This window comes from Zalophus californianus, chromosome 5, assembly GCF_009762305.2.
Source record: "Zalophus californianus isolate mZalCal1 chromosome 5, mZalCal1.pri.v2, whole genome shotgun sequence".
NCBI classification, from domain to species: domain Eukaryota; kingdom Metazoa; phylum Chordata; class Mammalia; order Carnivora; family Otariidae; genus Zalophus; species Zalophus californianus.
In genome coordinates this window covers 48,821,831-48,840,825 of record NC_045599.1, presented here as the reverse complement: position 1 = coordinate 48,840,825, position 18,995 = coordinate 48,821,831, and the positions used below count along the sequence as shown (strand labels likewise).

The 18,995-nt window shown below is 34.5% G+C and overlaps 2 protein-coding genes across 2 annotated transcripts in view; one reads left to right on the top strand and one right to left on the bottom strand.

The window, feature by feature from the left end:
* SREK1IP1 (SREK1 interacting protein 1) overlaps window positions 1–17,887 on the top strand; it is a 45,149-nt gene extending 27,262 nt beyond the window's left edge. The window contains exons 4-5 of the mRNA XM_027605260.2: window positions 10,488–10,560; window positions 12,838–17,887. Coding sequence (XP_027461061.1) covers window positions 10,488–10,560; window positions 12,838–13,027 — 263 coding nt within the window. The 3' untranslated portion in view covers window positions 13,028–17,887. The remainder of the gene's footprint in view (window positions 1–10,487; window positions 10,561–12,837) is intronic.
* The window catches only part of SHISAL2B (shisa like 2B), a 23,752-nt gene continuing 22,621 nt past the window's right edge, over window positions 17,865–18,995 (bottom strand). The window contains exon 3 of the mRNA XM_027605259.1: window positions 17,865–18,948. Within this exon, the coding sequence (XP_027461060.1) occupies window positions 18,812–18,948 (137 nt within the window). The 3' untranslated portion in view covers window positions 17,865–18,811. The remainder of the gene's footprint in view (window positions 18,949–18,995) is intronic.

Genomic DNA, 18,995 nt, shown 5'->3' with positions numbered 1-18,995 from the left:
GTTTTGTTCGTTTAAGAAAGTTTTATGTTAAATTCATACTTGATATTATTTAAAGATGGTTGATTCTGAATGCTGCCCAGGAGAAAATGCCAAAATCAGGTATTTGCGTGTTACCATAATTGTGTCTTTTGTTCCCTTTAGTAACTGCTAGAATCAGATTCAAGTGAATGACTCCAAGTGGTGGTTTCAAGCTTCATAAAGATGTGGCTTAAATGAATCCATGGCATAATTGGAATAAAACCTGTATTTGGCTCAAAATGTACTTTTCATAAGAAAGTTACAAAAGATATTTGCTAAGTAGTTGATTAGAAGGCCCACAAGTGAATGGAAATTTCGATGAATGGATCTAGGTTTGAAACAACTTAATCAGGTATTTAAAAGCAACTGGAGTAGCTACAAACCTGGTGACATATGCAAAGATCTATTGGCTGACTCTGCTGGTACTACTAGGATGGTTCTTGTTATATCCCAAAGTTATCTCTAAGCACTGGATCATATCCTCTGACTGCTGTATGCTACACAAGAGACTACCACTCTTGCTGAACATAGAAAATTTAAGTGGTAAAGTACATAGGGTTTTTTTGCCTTCAGTTTTGTACTCCAAAGGTTGATTGTATTATTTTCCAAGAAAAATACTGTTTTGAAAAAACTCAGATCCTTTTCCTTATGCCTATCACATTTCAACATCCTGTCTCAGAAGACACTTCAGTAAATAGAGGTGGAATCATTTTAAGAGTGGTAGTATAGAAACAGTCAACCGTCTAAATCAAACTTTATCTTCAGTGCTTGTATTCTCATATACTATTATTGTCAATACTGCTAGTTCCTAAGGGTAGTAGCCAGGAAAAAAGATGTCTTGAATTCTAGAATTATTTTGTTTTATTAGAACTAATTTCTCCATATAACTGAGTCACTGGACTCCTTACCCATCATTCCTAAATGGAAGTGGTTATTTTTCCCATCGCTACTTATTTGCTTAGTTTCTTATAACTTTGGGGGAAGGGCATGTTTACGGTAGTCATTCTGAACTTACAGATACAAAAAAAATCTGCTCAAGAAAAAGCTAAAATGACTATTTTAATGTCAGATCAAGTCTGTTTCAAAACAAAGAATATTACTAGGGATAAAGAGGGTTTCTTTATAATGATAAAAGTGTTAGTGCAGAGGACATATGAAAAGTAAGTGTTTATGAATACTAAGTGGTGATGCACCTAATAACAAATTCAAACTGTATGAGACAAACTGCTAGAATTACCAGGGAAAATCCTTATGGATAAATAAATCCACAATTATAGTTGGAGATTTCAGCATTCCTCTCTCAGTAATTGATGGAACCAGTAGACAGTAAATCAGAAAGGATATATAAGACTTGAGTAACACTGCCAACCAACTTGACCCATTCAATATTTATAGAACACATCTCTCAACAAGAGCAGAATACACATTTGTTTTCAAGAGCGCAAAGAACATTTACCTAGATAACCTTATTATATGCTATAAAACAAATCTTAATACATTTTCAAGGATTCACATTATGCAAAATATGTTCTCTAGCCACAAGGGAATTAAATTAGGACTTTAGTAACACCTTCCTAAAAAATTCCCCAATATATGTAATCTAACATACTTCTAAATAACCCATTGGGTCAAAGAAAAAAGGCAAAAGGAAATTAGAAAGTGTCGTGAACTGAATGAACAAAAACATAATGTAATATTTATGGGATGCTCTTAAAGCAGTACTTAAAGGCAAATTTACAGCACTAAATTCCTGTATTAGAAAAGAAGAAATGTCTCATATTTACAACTTAACCTCTGCCTTAAACACTAGAAAAAGAAGAGTAATGAAACCCAAAGTAAGAAGAAAGAAAATAAAAAAGATCAGAGATGAAATCACTGAAATGGAAAATAGGAAAACAAAAGAGGAAATTAGTAAAACCAAAAGCTGGTCCTTTGAGAAGATCTATAAAATTGAAAAGTTGCTCTCCAAACTGATCAGGTAAAAATGAAAACAAACAAACAAAAAAACCCCAGTATCAGAAGTGAAAGAAGTGACGATAGTACAAATTATACAGGTATTACAATAAGGGGAATATCGTGAAAAACCTATGCCAATAAATTGGACAACTTAGGTGGAATGGACAATTACTTGAAACATACAATTTACCAAAAACTCTTTGAAGAAGAAATAAACTGAATGGCTTACATCTATTAAAGAAGTTAAATGTTTAGTTTAAAAACTTCCAACAAAGAAAACTCCAAAGCTGAATGGCTTCTATCTTACTTCTACCAGATGTTGAAGGAGAAATAAAACCATTTCTACATAAAATCTTAAAAATTGAAGAGGAGGGAGTACTTTCCAATTCAGTTTATAAGACCAGCATTTCCCTAATAACACTACAAGTAGAGACTCCTACAGATACAGGCACAAACAGAAGTTTAAGCAATTAAAAGAATTTTAGCAAACCAAATCCAACAATATGTGAAAAGGATGTTATGACCAACTGGTGTTTATCCCAGTAGTATAAGATTTGTTTCAGTTCAAACCCAGCCAAGGTAATTCACCATTTTTAATAGCTCTTTAAAAAAGAATACCTATATGATAATTACAGTATTTTAAGAAATTTTATGAGGAAGTTCACTGTCCATTTTTGATAAAAATACTCAGCAAACTAAGAAAAGAAGGGAACTTTATCAACTTGATAAAGGACATCTATAAAAAGCTGGAAGATTACATAATACCTAATGATGAAAGACTGAATGTTTCTATAACATAAGAAACAAAGCAAAGATGTCCACTCCTACCACTTCTATTCAACATTGTAGTGGAAAGTCCAGCCACACAATAAGACAAGAAAAATCAAAGGCATCCAGATTGGAAAGGAAGGAGTAAAAACTATTTACTGATGACTTTGTCCTCTATATAGAAATCCCATAGAATCTACCAAAAAAACTTGTAGAAACTAATAACCTAAGAACTAAGTTCATCAAAGTTGTAGAATACAAGATTGACCAATGGGCAAAAAATCAACTGTATTTCTGTATTGTGACAATAAATCAAAAACTGAAATTTTAAAAATACCTTTTATAACAGCATTAAAAATGTGAAATACTTAGGGATAAATTGACAGAAAATGTGCAAGTCTGGAACATACAGAACATTGCTGAGGGAAATTAAAGAAATGAATGAATCAAAAGACCATATGCTTGGAATAAAAGATTCAGTCTTTTTAAGATGTCTGTTCACTCATTGAACGGTACATTGAAAACTAATGATGTACTACTGTATGTTGGCTAATTGAATTAAAAAAAAAAAGATGTGAGTTCTCCCCAACCTGATTTATAGATTCAAACTGATCACAATCAAAATTCTAGCAGACTGTTTTAGAGCCACTTTTAAAGGTCTTGTGGAAATGTAAAGAACATAGAATAGCTAAAATACTTTGAAAAAGAGTAATAAAGTTGGAGCACTAGCACAACCTAATTTCAGGGCTTAGTGTAAAGCTACAAGTAATTAAGGCAGTGTTGTATTGATGTAAGGATAGATCCATGGAATAGAACAGACCCATACATTTATGGCCAATTGATTTTTTTAAACTTTTATTTTCAAAGAATTATAGATTTACATGCAGCTGTAAGTGATAATACAGAGAGTACTTTGTACCCTTTATGCAGTTTCCCTCAATGGTAACATCTTCCAAAATTGTTGTACAATATCACAACCAGGATTCTGACATTGATAGAGTCAAGATAAAGAATATTTCTGGCACCACAAGGGTCACTCATATCGCCTTTTTAAAAGCCACACCCACTTCTCTCTTGTCCTTACTATGTTCTTAATTTCTGGCAACCAAAAATTTGCCATTTCTATAATAAAATTTCAAAAATGTTTCATAAATGGATTCATATAGCATATAATCTTTTTAGATGGCTTTTTCCACTAGCTGTAATTCTCTGGAGATGCACTCAGGTTGCTGCATATTTCAATAGTTTGTTTCTTTTTATTGTAAAATAGTATTTAAGTCTATGATCCTTTTTGAGTTGATTTTTGTATGAGAGACTTAAGCCAAGTTTTAGTCTTTTGCTTAAAGATAACCAATTGTTCCAGCACTCTTTGTTGGAAAGCTATCTTTCCTCCATTGAATTGCTCTTGCGTTTTTGCCAAATATCAGTTGGTCATATTTGTGTCTGTTTCTAAATTGTCTTCTGTTTCATTGATCTATGTGTCTTTTCTTCCATCACTGCCACACGGTCTTGATTAACATAGCTATATAAGTCTTAAAATTGAGTAGACTGATTTTTTTTTTTAAGATTTTTATTTATTTATTTATTTGACAGAGAGAGACACAGCGAGAAAAGGAACACAAGCAGGGGGAGTGGGAGAGGGAGAAGCAGGCTTCCCGCCGAGCAGGGAGCCCGATGTCCTGGGATCATGACCTGAACTGAAGGCAGACGCTTAACGACTGAGCCACCTAGGTGTCCCTATTCCTGTTTTTGCTTAGAGTATTTATTATGAAATCATTGTCAGATTTTGCTAAAAGTATTTTCTGCATTGATCAGTATGATATTATGATTTTTCCTTAGCTTGTTAATATGGTAGATTATATTATTGATTTTTGAAAACTGAACCAGCCTTGCATCCCTGAGTTCTATTTGCTAATATTTTGTTAAGGATTTTTCCATCTATATTCATGAATCATGTTGGTCTGTAGTTTTCTTGTTTTGTACTATTTTAGTCTGATTTTGGTATCAGAGTAACAGTGACATAGAATATTGAGATTTCATTCTCTTCTATTTTTTGGAAAGATTGCATAAGATTTGTATTAGAGTGGTGTTAATTTTTCTTTAAATGTTTGGTAGACTTCTTCAGTGAAGTTATCTGGGCCTGAAGATTTCTTTTTGGGAGTTTTAAAATTACAAATTCGATTTCCTCAATAGTTAAAGGGTTATTGAAATAATCTATTTCATGTGAGATGAGTTGTGGCAGTTTGTTTTTTGAGAAAGGGGTCCATGTTGTCTAAGTTGTCAGATTTATTTCACTTATCCTTTTGATGTATACAAGGTCCACGCTGATATACCTTTTTTTCATTCCTGACACTATTAATTTGTGTCTTTTTTTCTTTCACATTTTGCTAGAGATTTGTCAGGTTTATTGATCTAGCTCCTTGTTTTATTCTTTTTCTCTAATTTTTTTTGTTTTCAATTTCATTAATTCTTGTGCTTTATTATTTTCTTTTATTGTTTTCTTCCTTCTACTTGCTTTGCGTTTATTTAGCTTTCTCCCCTTAAGATTCAAGCTTAGGTATTATTAATTTGAGACTTCTCTTCATTTCTCTTGTAAGCATTTAGTGCTATAAATTTTCCTGTCAGGACTGCTTTACTGTGTTCCACAAATTTTTATGTATTTCACTTTCATTCAGTTCAGTGTGTTTTGTTTTCCTTGAGACTTCTTTGCCTCATGGATTACTTTTAAGTGTTGTTTTCTTTCTTTTACTGATCTCTTATTTGAATCCATTATGAACAGAGACATAACTTCGTATATGTTCAGTTCTTTTAAGTTTGTTAAGAATCGCTTTATGACCCAAGGTATATTCTATCTTGGGCTGAGTGTTTTTTAAATATTGTTTAGATTCTGTTGATTGATGGTATTGTTGAGCTCTTCTCTATTCTTGCTGACTTTGTGTATGGTGTCTATTAATTGTTGAGAGTGAGAGGTTAAAGTCTCTACCATTGTAGATTTGTCTGCTTCTCCTTTCAGGTCTATCAGTTTTTGGTTCATATATTTTTAGTTGTTATTTGGTGCATACACATTTAGGATATGTCTTGTTGGTGAGTTGAAACTTTTATTATATTATGCCTCTTTCTTTTTTTTTTTTAATTTTTTATTGTTATGTTAATCACCATATATTACATCATTAGTTTTTTGGTGCAGTGTTCCATGATTCATTGTTTGTTCATAACACCCAGTGCTCCATGCAGAACGTGCCCTCCTCAATACCCATCACCAGGCTAACCCATCCCCTACCCCCTCCCCTCTAGAACCCTCAGTTTGTTTTTCAGAGTCCGTCATCTCTCATGGTTCATCTCCCCCTCTGACTTACTCCCCTTTTCTTCCTCTCCTGCTATCTTCTTTTTTTTTTCTTAAAATATGTTGCGTTATTTGTTTCAGAAGTACAGATCTGTGATTCAAGAGTCTTGCACAATTCACAGTGCTCACCGTAGCGCATACCCTCCCCATTGTCTATCACCCAGCCACCCCATCCCTCCCACCCCCAACCACTCCAGTAACACTCAGTTTGTTTCCTGAGATTAAGAATTCCTCATATCAGTGAGGTCATGTGATACATGTCTTTCTCTGATTGACTTATTTCACTCAGCATAACACCCTCCAGTTCCATCCACGTCGTTGCAAATTATATTATGCCTCTTTCTCACACTGGTAATTTTCTTTGTTCTGATGTCTGTTTTACCTGCTATTAATACAGCTACTCTGGCTTTTCTTTGATAATGTTTGTTTGATGTATCATTTCTATCCTTTTATTTTCAGTGTGTCTATGTCATTTTAATTGAGGTGGGAGTCTTTTTTTTTATAAAGATTTTATTTATTTGAGAGAGAGAATGAGAGAGAGAGAGAGAGCATGAGAGGGGGGAGGGTCAGAGGGAGAAGCAGACTCCCCGCTGAGCAGGGAGTCTGATGTGGGAGTCTTGTAGACTGTGGATGGATGGATCATATTTTTCAATCCATTCTGCCAATTTCTTTTAATTGGTATCTTTTTTTACATTAATTATTTAAATGTTAGGGCTAATCCTGCCATTTTATTATTTGTTTTCTGTTGACTCTCTCTGTTTTTCATTCTTGTTTCTTTTTTCCTGCCTTTCTGTGGTTGCTTGGATATCTTTTAGGATTACCTCCAGTGCTTGGACTTAGCCGTAGTGTCCCGTGAACACTTTAGAAGTGCATTTTGATTTATCTGTAAGTGTCTTTGACTATGTCCATAGTGTTTTTAAATTTTTCTATGGTGTTTGTATAGCAATTTTTGGTGGGTGCTCTAGGTTTTATATATACATAATTAGTCACAGTCTACTGGTGTTGTCATCTTACCAATTCAAGTGAAGAGTAGAAACCATGCCTCCCTTTATTTCCCTTTAACTTCTCCCCTTTATAATACCATTGTCTTAAATATGTTCTCTACATACATTTAGAACCATATGAGACAGTGGTACAGTTTTTGCTTCCACCATCAAACGTAATTTAGGAACTCAAGAAAAGGGAAGCTTATTGTACTCATGTTTTTGCTTACTATGTTCTTTCTTCTCAATGTTCCAGCGTTCCTTCTTTTATCATTTCCTTTCCATTTAGAGAACTTCCTTTAGCCATTCTTTTAGGGTCTATCTGCTGGTAACACATTCTTTTACTTTTTCTTTGTCTGAGTATGTCTTGATTTCTCCTTCATTCCTGAAGGATATTTTTACTGGGTAGAGGATTCCAGGTTGACATTTCTTTCAGCACTTAAAAAATGCTGCGCCCCTTACTTCTGGCTTCCATGCTTTCTAATAAGAAATCTGCTTCCATTCTAATTGTTTCACTCACATAAGTAATGTATTATTTTTCTCTGGCTACTTTCAAGATCTTTTTTCATTAGTTTTCACAGGTTAAATTGTCATATGTCTTGATATGGATTTCTTTGGGTTTATCCTGTTTGGGATTCCACTCAGCATCTTGAGTCTTTAAGTTTATGTCCCTTGCCAAATTTGGGAAGTTTTCAGCTATTATTTTTTTAAGTACTTTTAAAGCCCCTCCTTCTTTATACTCTCCTTCCAGGACTCGAAGTGACATAAATATTGTATCTTTTGTTACTGTCCCCCAGATTCCCGAGTCTCTTCTCTTTAAATCTGTTTCCTTTGCATTGCTCAGATTGGGTGATTTCTGTTGTTCTGTTCTCCCATTCAGTGATATTTTTCTTCAGTGCTTGACATTCTGCTATTGAGCCCATCCACTGAGTATTTTAATTCCATTTATTGTATTTTTAGTTCTAAAATTTCTATTTTGTTCTTCTTTGGATTTTCAGTTTCTTTGGGGCTTTCATATTTTTTCATTTGTTTTCAGCATCTCGTTATTCTTCATAGAAACATTTTTATAACAGCTGCTTTAAAATCTTTTTCAGATTATTTTAATAATCTCTCATTATGGTGTTGTCATATTCATTGTTTCAATTTTTCATTCAGTTTGAGATCTTCCTGGTTCTTGACTTGCTGAGTTCTTTTCAACTGAAACTTGTTATGTTATATTATGAATCTCTGACTTTTCTTAAACCTTCTCCTTTACTTCATTTTCTCTAGTACCCACCGCAGAAGGAAAAGTGGGGATGCTACCTTGTGACTGCCAGGTGGAGACAGAAGTTCTGTTTCCCCACTCAGGTTCCACAAACACTCAAAGTGGTGGTGACTTCTTGTTACTGCTGGATGATGGTAGGGAGTTCCAGCTCCCTATTCTGGTAACCCATGGTGGGAGTGGTCTTGTTACTACTGAGTGATAATGAAGGCCCTGACTTTCATTAGATCTCCTCTGACAACACTTCACTTTAGATGGGAGGGGTTCCTCGTTAATACTGGGTGGCAGCAGAAGTCAAGGCTTCCTAAATGGTCTCCATTGACACTATTAGTGGAGATCTCTTTACTGGCCAATAGAGATGAAAGTCCTGGACGCCTACTTAGACTTCTCAGGCTGGGGAATTGAGGTGCCTTATCACAGCTTTACAAGGGTGGAATGTCTAGGTTCCCCACCTACCCTCTGCTGACATGGGCGGGGGTGGTGCCAGTTTTTCTGTGGTGGTTGACTTCAGTAAGGGCAGTTATTATCTGCCAGCTACCTGTCCCTAGGCTGTCCCTGTTTTGGTCCTTTGGCTAAAGAAAGCAGGCTTTTGTTGGGGGATTTTTGTCTGTACCTGTTGACATTGCCAGGTTGCCTGCTTCTTCAGCTCCAGGTCTGGGCTATAGGAAGCAAGAATTCCAAGGAACTCACTACTGTGTCATTCTCTGGGTTTCAAGATCTTTAGCTTGTCTTATTTCTACTTTTCAGTTTTTTATGTTTGTTTTTATAATGTCTGGTATTTTTAGTTGAACTTACCGGGAGGAATAGGAAAAGTACACTTACTTCATCATCCCAGAAGCAGAAGTCTAATTGATTTTTTTTCCTGTCCAACTGATTTTTGACAAAGGTGAAATAAGTTGCAAAATATTATATATGCCACTGTATTTGTATACCATATAAAATATCATATATCCATCTTTCAAAAGAGAGGAAAAACTTGGGACTTATACATAACCATTTTACGTAAGTACTTGTATGTGTATATTTGGTTATTAGAGAGCAAGCTTAGAAGAAAACACACCAAATTGCATATTTTAGAAACAAGTTAGAGAATAGTATATATTCTTTCCTTCAGGGACACCAATGACATAAATATCAGATCTGTTGTTATTGTCCTGGGATCCTGACATCATGAACCTAGAATCCCATGATGCTAACTAAGTTTGTCTGAGAAAGAAAATTTTAAAAAGCTGTATTCAAAGGGCACCTGGCTGGCTGAGTCAGTAGAGCACACGAGATCAACCCTCTTGATCTCAGGGTTGTGAGTTCATGCCCATGTTGGGCATGGCATCTACTTAGAAAGAAAGAGAGAGAGGGAGAGAAAGAAGGAAAGAAAAACTGTATCTGATTGTATTGTTTTGTTTTTTAAGACCTGAAATGCTACCCACCAAATTGTTGATATTGATTCACTATAGGAATTAATCATGGAGTACATGAATTTTTTACGTAATGTACCTAGCAGTGATTGAAATTTTTATAAAGAGCATATAATATTTTTATAAGCTTCTTAATAAATAAAAATAATCAATGGACCGTAACGGTATTAAGCTAAGTGAAATAAGTCAGAGAAAGACAAACACTGTCTGATTTGACTTATATGTGAGACCTAAAAAATAAACAAAAAAGCCAAGCTCATAGATACAGAGATTTGTGGTTGTTAGAGGCAGGTGATAAGGGTGGTCAAAAGGTATAAACTTCCAGTTATAAAATAAATTAAGTCATGGGGATGTAATGTACAGTATGTTGACTATAATTAATTGTACCGTATTGTATATTTGAAAATTGCTAGGAGAGTAGATCTTAAGAGTTCTCATCACAAGAAAAAAAATTTTGGGTAACTATGTAACATGGTGATAGATGTTAACTATACTTAAAGTGATTATTTTGCAATGTATACAAATATCAAACCATTATGTTGTACGCCTGAAAGTAATATAATGTTATATGTCAATGATACCTCAATTTAAAAAAACCATCAAGAAAGGAGAAATTGTTACAAGAAAAGCGCAATATCCTAACCAATGAAATTCATCGCCAACAACTGAAATAAAAAAAATGTATATATACCATATTAGTATGTAGATTCATGGTATCCTGATTCTTTTCCCTCTACACACAGGAGTAAATGAAGAAGAGGAGAAGAAAAAAGCAAAAAGCAAAGAGAAAATCAAGTTGAAAAAAAAAAGGAAAAGGTATTTTTTAACATCACTGTTTTTTAAAAGTGGGACTATGAATCCAGGATGGATTATAAAATTTTATTTTTTGTGTGTTGTCCAATTAATATGACACTAATTTTTTTCTTAATGGGAATTAGATACTCAGTTGTTTCAGTAAAATGAAGTCATGAATCAAAAATAAAGTTGATACTCAGCCATCTTTTTTTTTTTGGAGCAAATTAAGGTATAAATAAATAATAGCCACCCTCCCTTTTATGTGTTCTATCTAGAATTTTGAGTTTAAAACGTCAGCCAGGCTTTTAATTGGATGATTTCTAAATTCTTTACATATATATTTTGTCTTCGTATATATGAATTTGGAGCTTAAATATTTGTATTCTCAAAATATCATTGCCATGGCTACAAAATAAAGTTACTAATATGATTTATATACTCACTTATGATGCTGAAAATTCCTTCAGGTCTTTCACAACCCTCATCAGCCACCTATGAGTTTTTAGTATCAACTCTTTTAACAACTGACTGGTTAAAGAAATTGATCAAAAGAATTAAGAAGCAGTTTCTTTTATGGTAAATCAGTACAGTTTTACTTACACTAGAATAAACATACAGACAGACATTTTTTAAGGCCCTTGACAGTAGTAATGTCTGGCTTGGACCCTAGTTCTCTAACAGAGTAGGTTCTGCATGTCATGCATTACTTCATAGAGCATTTAATATGTACATTTTAACACCTCAGCTACTTTATAAATTGGAAAAGTTTGTTTTCTCTCAAATCTTGGGAGTTAAATAATCTTTAACATAAAAACTAATAGGAAGGTAGAGTTCAGTGTATTTTGTAGTCTGACTCGTGTATTGTTCAATCATTTGCATAGCACAGCAAGATGGATTGCTTATAGGAAAAATGAAATTATCTATTTTCCAAATTCTAATATACTTATTTTATCATAACAGATTATTTATTCAAGACTGGGGTCTCACAGATCTCAGGCAGGGCCCGAAATTAAATGAACTTTTCTAGGCATACTTAGCAGAGATTTTGCCACCTAATAGAATTGTTGTGTGCAAGTCTAACACTGTATCTTAAAAATGAGAATCCAGGACCAAAAAGCCAAAGAAAAATGTACAGGCAAAGAAGCTCTAGTCAGAATCCACAGGTCAAGCAGGGTCTTTAAAACAGGAAAACAGACAAGAGTTGACAATAATGGAGTTGAAGAGGGAACTAGAGAATCCATGAGAAAATAAGCCCAGGAAACAGCCAAGAGTCCAAGTGAGGTAGACAAGATGGAGGAGGGAATAGAGCATCACAGAAACAGGGGAAAGCTCGGGGCTCCCACACAGGACTCCTGAGTCACTCTACAGACCCGGCCTTAGAGTCTCATGCATTTATGTTTTCCCTCCTGTATGTCTCTTTCAGGTTTTCTTAGTTTGGGCTTTAACTTCTAATGGTTAGATCACTCAACTATCTCTTGAGGATTTTACCTTGACTCAGTTTCTGTCTTGTTGCACATTTAGAGTTTGGGTGTGGGCAGATTATTGTATACCTGTTTATATAAGATCTTAAGAGATGGCTTCTCTGTTTTTTGTTACTTTTTTTTTTTCATAGTAGAGGAAGGAATTATATAGTTCCCCCCTAATTTTTTATTAGAGTAATATTAGAAAAATAAAGAATAATGCTATAACATCTTCATTTATTTATATTCATTCAAATGCATCTTTTTTGTAACTAGTGAAAATTACTTTGGAATGCAAGTGCTCATCTGTATCACTCTGCATCTAGAAGATTGAAGTATTCTGACTTGAAAAATCAAAAGAATTAACAAAAGTGCTTTCATTTTGCTAATTTTCAGCTTTCACCCATTGATACCGAGGTACAATTGCATCTTTTTGTAACTCTTTTAAGAGACTTTGCTAACAACTTATTGCATATGCGAATGAATTGTATATATAATAAAGGCTTGGTAAATGACACTTTGCTCACCTTAGAATATTTTGAAGGGTATGACAGGATGAAAAACTGAAAATCACAGAAAAATCATTATATCCTTACTGAGTTTAAAACTTATTACTAGAGTTGAGCAGAATAGAGTTATTGTCAATTTCTGTGGCCAAGGAGCAAAAATTCCCAAGTCAGTATTTTAAGAGAATACAAATATGTAAAGCACATTTTGAGTTTCTTTGTTTATGTCCCACCTTGCTCCAAAAATGATTTAAGGCAATTAAAATCTCATTTAAAATTTACCTATCAGCCATAAATGCAGTTATCAGTCAGTATGTATGTATTGCCCATAGGTCTTACTCATCCAGTTCCACTGAAGAGGACACTTCAAAACAAAAGAAACAAAAATATCAGAAGAAAGAAAAGAAAAAAGAAAAAAAGAATAAGTCAAAAAGGGGGAAACATCACAAAAAGGAAAAAAAGAAGAGAAAAAAGGAAAAGCATTCTTCCACCCCTAATTCTTCTGAGATCTCCAAAAAGTAACTGAATCTTCAGCCTAAGCCATTAAATTTTAAAATTTGGTTTTGAAAGTTATCTGACCTTCCTTGGAATTTGCTATATAATTATGCTTTGCAATAAATCACGGCCTTTTCCATATAGACTTTTTTTTCATATATGGGACCATTGTCATCTGGCAATACATTTTTAATGTGCTGACTCTATAAAGTATTGAATCAGTCTTATTACTTGGTAGCCATGCCCCAAGTATAGTTATTTGTACATACAAAACACATTATTTTTGGTATTCATGACTCTTTGTCTGACTAGTGTTATTACTTCATAAGTTGATTGTAAATGGCTTTACTACAGTCAACACAGGTATTCTACCTAGCACTTAATGAGTGTTTGCTGAATCAAGGGTCCACCTTCCAGTGATAAAGTGAGGTAGGGGATAATGCTTTGCTCTTGACTCTGAAAAATTAATAGCTTTATATCCTATGATAATATATAAAGGTAGTGAAATTTTTCACTGTTGTTTTTAAATCTCAAACCTTTTTTGGAAGTCATAGGAGATGAAGCTGCTTTATTGGTTTTAACTAGGACATATGAAATGAATGGTGTTGGCAGGAAGATGATAATGAAAATACTTATAAGGAATTTTTACTGTTACATGAAACACAGAGTGTCTAGTACCTGCCTCCCCTGTTATTGTAACAATTACAGTTTTCTTCCTTGTTTAAAAAGACAAGAGTAGCTCAACCTCATAGAGATGATGCTGTGTTGGGTAGAATTTTTAGGATAGACTCCTGGGTTGTTTTACAAATGTGCCATATTGGCATCTCTTCAAGTGATACCTCAAACACAGAACTTTTTAATTAGGAGAATGACAGCTAAATCATCGTTAGAGCTGATTTTTATTGTATTCTGTATGTAAATTTTATGAAGCTTGTTTCTATGAGTAATGTGGAAAATTTTTATAAATGTGAACATATATATTTATTTGTCTAAAATAATTTGTAGTTTTGAAGCAGGTTTCACACTGAATTTATGGTTTCAAAAATGACCAGTTTGGGGTGTTTCTCTCTTTTACTTCAGTCATAGACCTTAAGAGCAGTCACAAAAATTTAGGATTAAGAATTTTATTCTGTACTTTTTAAAATATAAGAGCCAGGGAGTTGCATCATGAAAGCCTTTATATAACAATGGAAATTTTATATTGGTAAGCATTTTCAAACATATATTAGTAGATAGAAGTGTTTCTTACATTTTTAATTTCACAATGATCAGTGAATCAGTGAAACTTACTTTGCTTAGTTTTTAGATAGCCCTGACACCCACTGAGTTAAACACTTACTATTATAGCAGCATCAGACATCACTCAGTTATCATGGCTTGGCACCAAAGACTGCATGTACCTCACTGTGGTGCAGTTAGAAATTTTCAAGTTGCTGACCTACAGACTTGGCTACAGGTGAAATCATTTTGGTGAAATCAGGTAAGTACACGTAACCTCACAAGCTGGAAAGTTGTACTGATTCTTTGTTCATCCAGCTCCCCTCGCTGGCATGACCTCAGTCAGAAGGGGGCGTGGAGGGCAGCTTCCTAACTCCTCATACCTGTGCTTACCTTATTCCCATTCTAGGGAAGCTATGCCCACATCCCTACTCTAGCGTTATAGCTGAGGAAGTTTTCACACTTCTAGCTTTTCCATAATCTAATTTAGTCCGATGGCCTCCTCAAAAAGAAACCCTTTTTTTTTTTTAAGTAGTTCTATCAGTTGTGGAAGAGAAACAGAGTTATTAGGTTTTTAAGGGATTGTTTGTCCTTTGCTGTATTTTACATATTTTTTAAACTGCATTTTATGAAAATACAGTTCTTTGGTTATTATGATGAAAAAATAAAGAAAAATTTTAAAAATGATTGAAAAATGTTACATGCACAAGGATGACCTCATCCTATTAAGTGTATAACATGGTTTAATATGCTAATAATTGTAGTGAAACAAAGTTAATTCAGGTATTGGTGACTTTTATTTCTGTTTATTGTAGAGATTATAAATAGGCTCATTAGATTTGTTTTCTGAATGGGGACACAATTAATAATGGTCCAGAAGGATTATATAAAATTCAGCACTCATTAACTAATACAGGGTGCAAATTAAAAAAATTTAATGCTCAGTAATTTTTTCCACTAGATAATATTCTTGGAATTATTCTTAAGTAAATTCCCCATAGTATGAGAATAGTTTATGAAATCTCTCATCTGAATAAAATTCATTTCTTTTCACTAATTTTCTTCTAAAGTAATTTTGTTGTTGGGGTTGGATACAGATCTCACTCATAAATTTTAGAAGATTAGTGAAATTTTCCCTGAGGCAGAGTGTAGCAGAAGGAAAACTGAATCTAACAGAAAAATCCAAAAAGTCCTGGCCTTTCTAACCACCTGTCTGACTTTCAACTAAATCATTTAGCTTCTCTGGGCCTTGGTGTCTTTCATCTATAACATATTATACCCATTTATCTCTGAGACCTTTTCCCCTCCTTAATGTATATGCTTATCAATATTTTAGTACAATTCAAGTAATATTCATTTTAGAAATTATTATAGGTAAGAAGGTAGCATTCTGTAATGGTAAAGGTTGAATTTACTAAAATAACTGTTAATTAAACACATTCAACTTCTTTAAGCAGTTAATTGATATTTGGTTTACATTCTTACCAACCAATGTGTGTCATTTTCACTAGATGCATATGGAATTTATGTTTAGCTTTGTATCTGTAACCTGATTATCTGAATACTCTGAGGCTGTTGCTTTTAGCTAATGGATCTACTCCCCACACAATTCCCTCTTTCTTTTCTCAATTATCATCTGTTGGCTAAAATCTCTCCGAGGTATCCCCAATTGTTCACCCTTCATACGTATCTGTTTACATCTTTGGTTCTCGGAGGCCAAAACATCAATAAATAAGGAGTAAAACAATTTATGTGTCTGTATTTACAATTCACTCTGTCTAAAATTATATAACTCTAGGTCACCTGCAATTAAACTAGGTTGTGGAGTTATTATAATGTTGATAAAAATGCCATCAATTCCTTTCTTCAACAAACATTGACTGAGCACCTGGCATGGCAAACACTGCTAAGTACTGGGGATACAGAGAATCATAAGACTCCTTTGCTTCCCTAAAGAGGTTCTTAGTTTAGTTGTTAGGAGAAACAGCAGAACACATCACTGCGTGATAAGTGCAGTAATTGACCTGAGCATGTGTTTATAGAAACACAGAAGGCTACTTAGCTTGCCTGGAGAAGTTAGAAGAGGCAACCTAAAGAAAGTATTGTTTGATTTGGATTTTGATGGAGGATGAAGGTGGAAGTCCTGGCAGTTACGAGTGCGTACTATAAACAGAGACCACAACAGAAAAAACTGAGTTGTGTGCGTGTCAAGGATTGCAAGCAATAGGTGAGGCAGGAAGTGGGAAGAATTGAGACTACTACTGAAGGTTCACAGGAACACGAGAAAGCAGTCTTAAGTCCCATGTTTGGAAGCTTGGACTTGAATCTCATGAGACACCATGAGAGAGTTTTAAGGAAAGAAATGACTTTTAGTGAGGTTTGGTTTCATCCATTTCAAAATCCAATTAAACAGTTTTTAAAGGATGAAATTGCTCTCATGAGAAGGCCACATAGAAAATAACTTGGATCTTTTATGTCCTGTTATGTGTATGTTCCTGTTACGGCCTCTTCTTCTAGACCCACTCTTCTTTCTAAGATTTGATGATTACCAAAAATTCCATTGATTTGTCTTCTAAAAACACATAAAGCTACTATATTCCTTATCAGACCAATCCCCAGAATGACCTGCCTATGTGCATACTTGGAAATGTACTTTGTTTTAAATTTTTAGGATTATTTAAAAAAAATTTTTTTAGATTATTTTTGACTGGCTTAAATTCTGTCACTAGGTTAGTATTTGTTACACCCAAAAAAATCATTTAAAATAGTTTTCATTGTATAGACTTGGTTGTAATTTGATGAGGCCTCTCGCTTTCTTAATATTTTGTCTCAGTCTGTGAAGCACAACTGCTTCACAGTTACAGAAGTTACAGAGACACATACCAGTTGGTCCACTGGTTGAGCTCAGTGGCTCTCCCTCAGGTAACCTGGTTTGGCAGGGACTATAGCTAGTACCAGTGCTGGGACTCCACCTTCCTGGGCAGTTGGCCTCCAAGGAGAGTATATGTCTTAAGCTAGCTTGATGGTAATCCCACTTGCGAAGCCCAGGAGCTGCACTCTGTGACACATCCAGCCATGCCCAGCCTCCGTATCTCTCACAGGTTAGGAGGAGTTTGGGGAACCGTGAGCATTTCGCTGGCCTTGACCAGTTTGCCTGCTTCCTGTGTCATTTATGGCATCAGCACTTGCCCTTGAACAGCAAAGGTAGAACTGTACCAGTGCCTTAACTTGCTCATCCTAGGTTTTTACCTGAGGCAACATCTGATTAATAGTGTAATTTTGAATATCTGTGTATCAAGACAGCCAGTGTGAAATCCATCATGGCCAGTAGATGTTGCAGTAATGATCTTGGAGCTATGCTCTCAATATAGCCACATGTCGCTATTTAAATTTAGATTAATTAAATGAATAAAATATAAATGTATTCTTCACTTACACGAGCCACATTTTAAGTGCCCAGTTGCCACATGGGGCTAGTGGCTACCATGGACAGTGCAGATAGGGAAAGAACATTTCCACCGTCACAGAAACTTCTGCGCAGTGCTGGTCCAGAAGACATCCCCAGTTCTTGGTAAAAATTTTGACAGCCTAATGGCCAAAAGTTTCTAAACCTGAGATTTGCATGCCGAGAGCAGTAAGGCGTTCCTTTTTTTTTTTTCTCTCAGACCAGAGAAGCCGTATTTGACACATTTTGAAAGGCTAGTCTTTCAACTACAGTAATTTTATACAACACAGTGGATGTTTTGGGAAGAGCCAGCTTTTAAAATTAATCCTTTTTTCCTAGTGAATTCCATTAGAAAACAAGGTCTGTGTTCTTGTAATAGAAGTCGTACTTAGGAATAAAAATCTTTTAAGACAATTATAATGTGCAGAAACCGTAGTTTTATTTCTAGGTGTCTTAAGTGGTATTAATGCAATAATAGCCTTAGGTGGGACTAGAGAACTTATTTTTTTATAACTTTAATTTTAGAAGTTCTGTAGGAACTTTATCAGTGAAGGATTTTTGTTATGGTTATCCCTTGGTATGCAGAAAATATTTATTATGCAGATTATGCATTGTGACCTATTTTGTTATTGAATGTTAGGTTTTATAAAGACAGTACATTCATTTTGTACCCAGCAAGCCCTGAAAAAAAGGTAGGGGTTGATCTCTAAGAGACTTAACTTGCCACCTCTGTTTTATAAGACCATCCCCCCTGAGATTTACCTATCCAGTGCCATCTCGTAAAAAGAACTGCCTCTAAGTATCAAAAGAATTGTGTAATGTTGGTAATGTGACAAATCTCTAATTGTTCCGCACTGGTGTAGGTTCGCTTGTCTGTGTTATTGATAAGTTCTTTAATTTCTCCTGACGTATTAGCATAATTTCATGTAATACAGAAACATCTTAATTAGCAAATAAAAGTAAACTTCTGCAGCATGATCAGAAACCTTAGTGGGTTTTTAATAAACTAATTGAATGATCAAAAATGCAGCTGTGTCTTGCTTTGTGAATGGTGAATTTTTGAAAAGTACAATTACAAACTCTATTTGAAATGCATTCTTTATTTGTATTGCTCCATCTCTCCAGTGAGCTTTTGCAACACAGGTTTTTTAATAATATACAGTTTTGATTTGTGTTGTATCCATTTTTGGATCTTGAATTATATCATCAGCTTCATCAGATGTTTCAATTGTTGAATTTGATGCTGCGTTTGAATTGGGGGCTTTGGTTTTCCTGTTTGGGTTGCCTGCAAAACACAAAACAAAATGAAATAATTATTTGTAATTATGACAT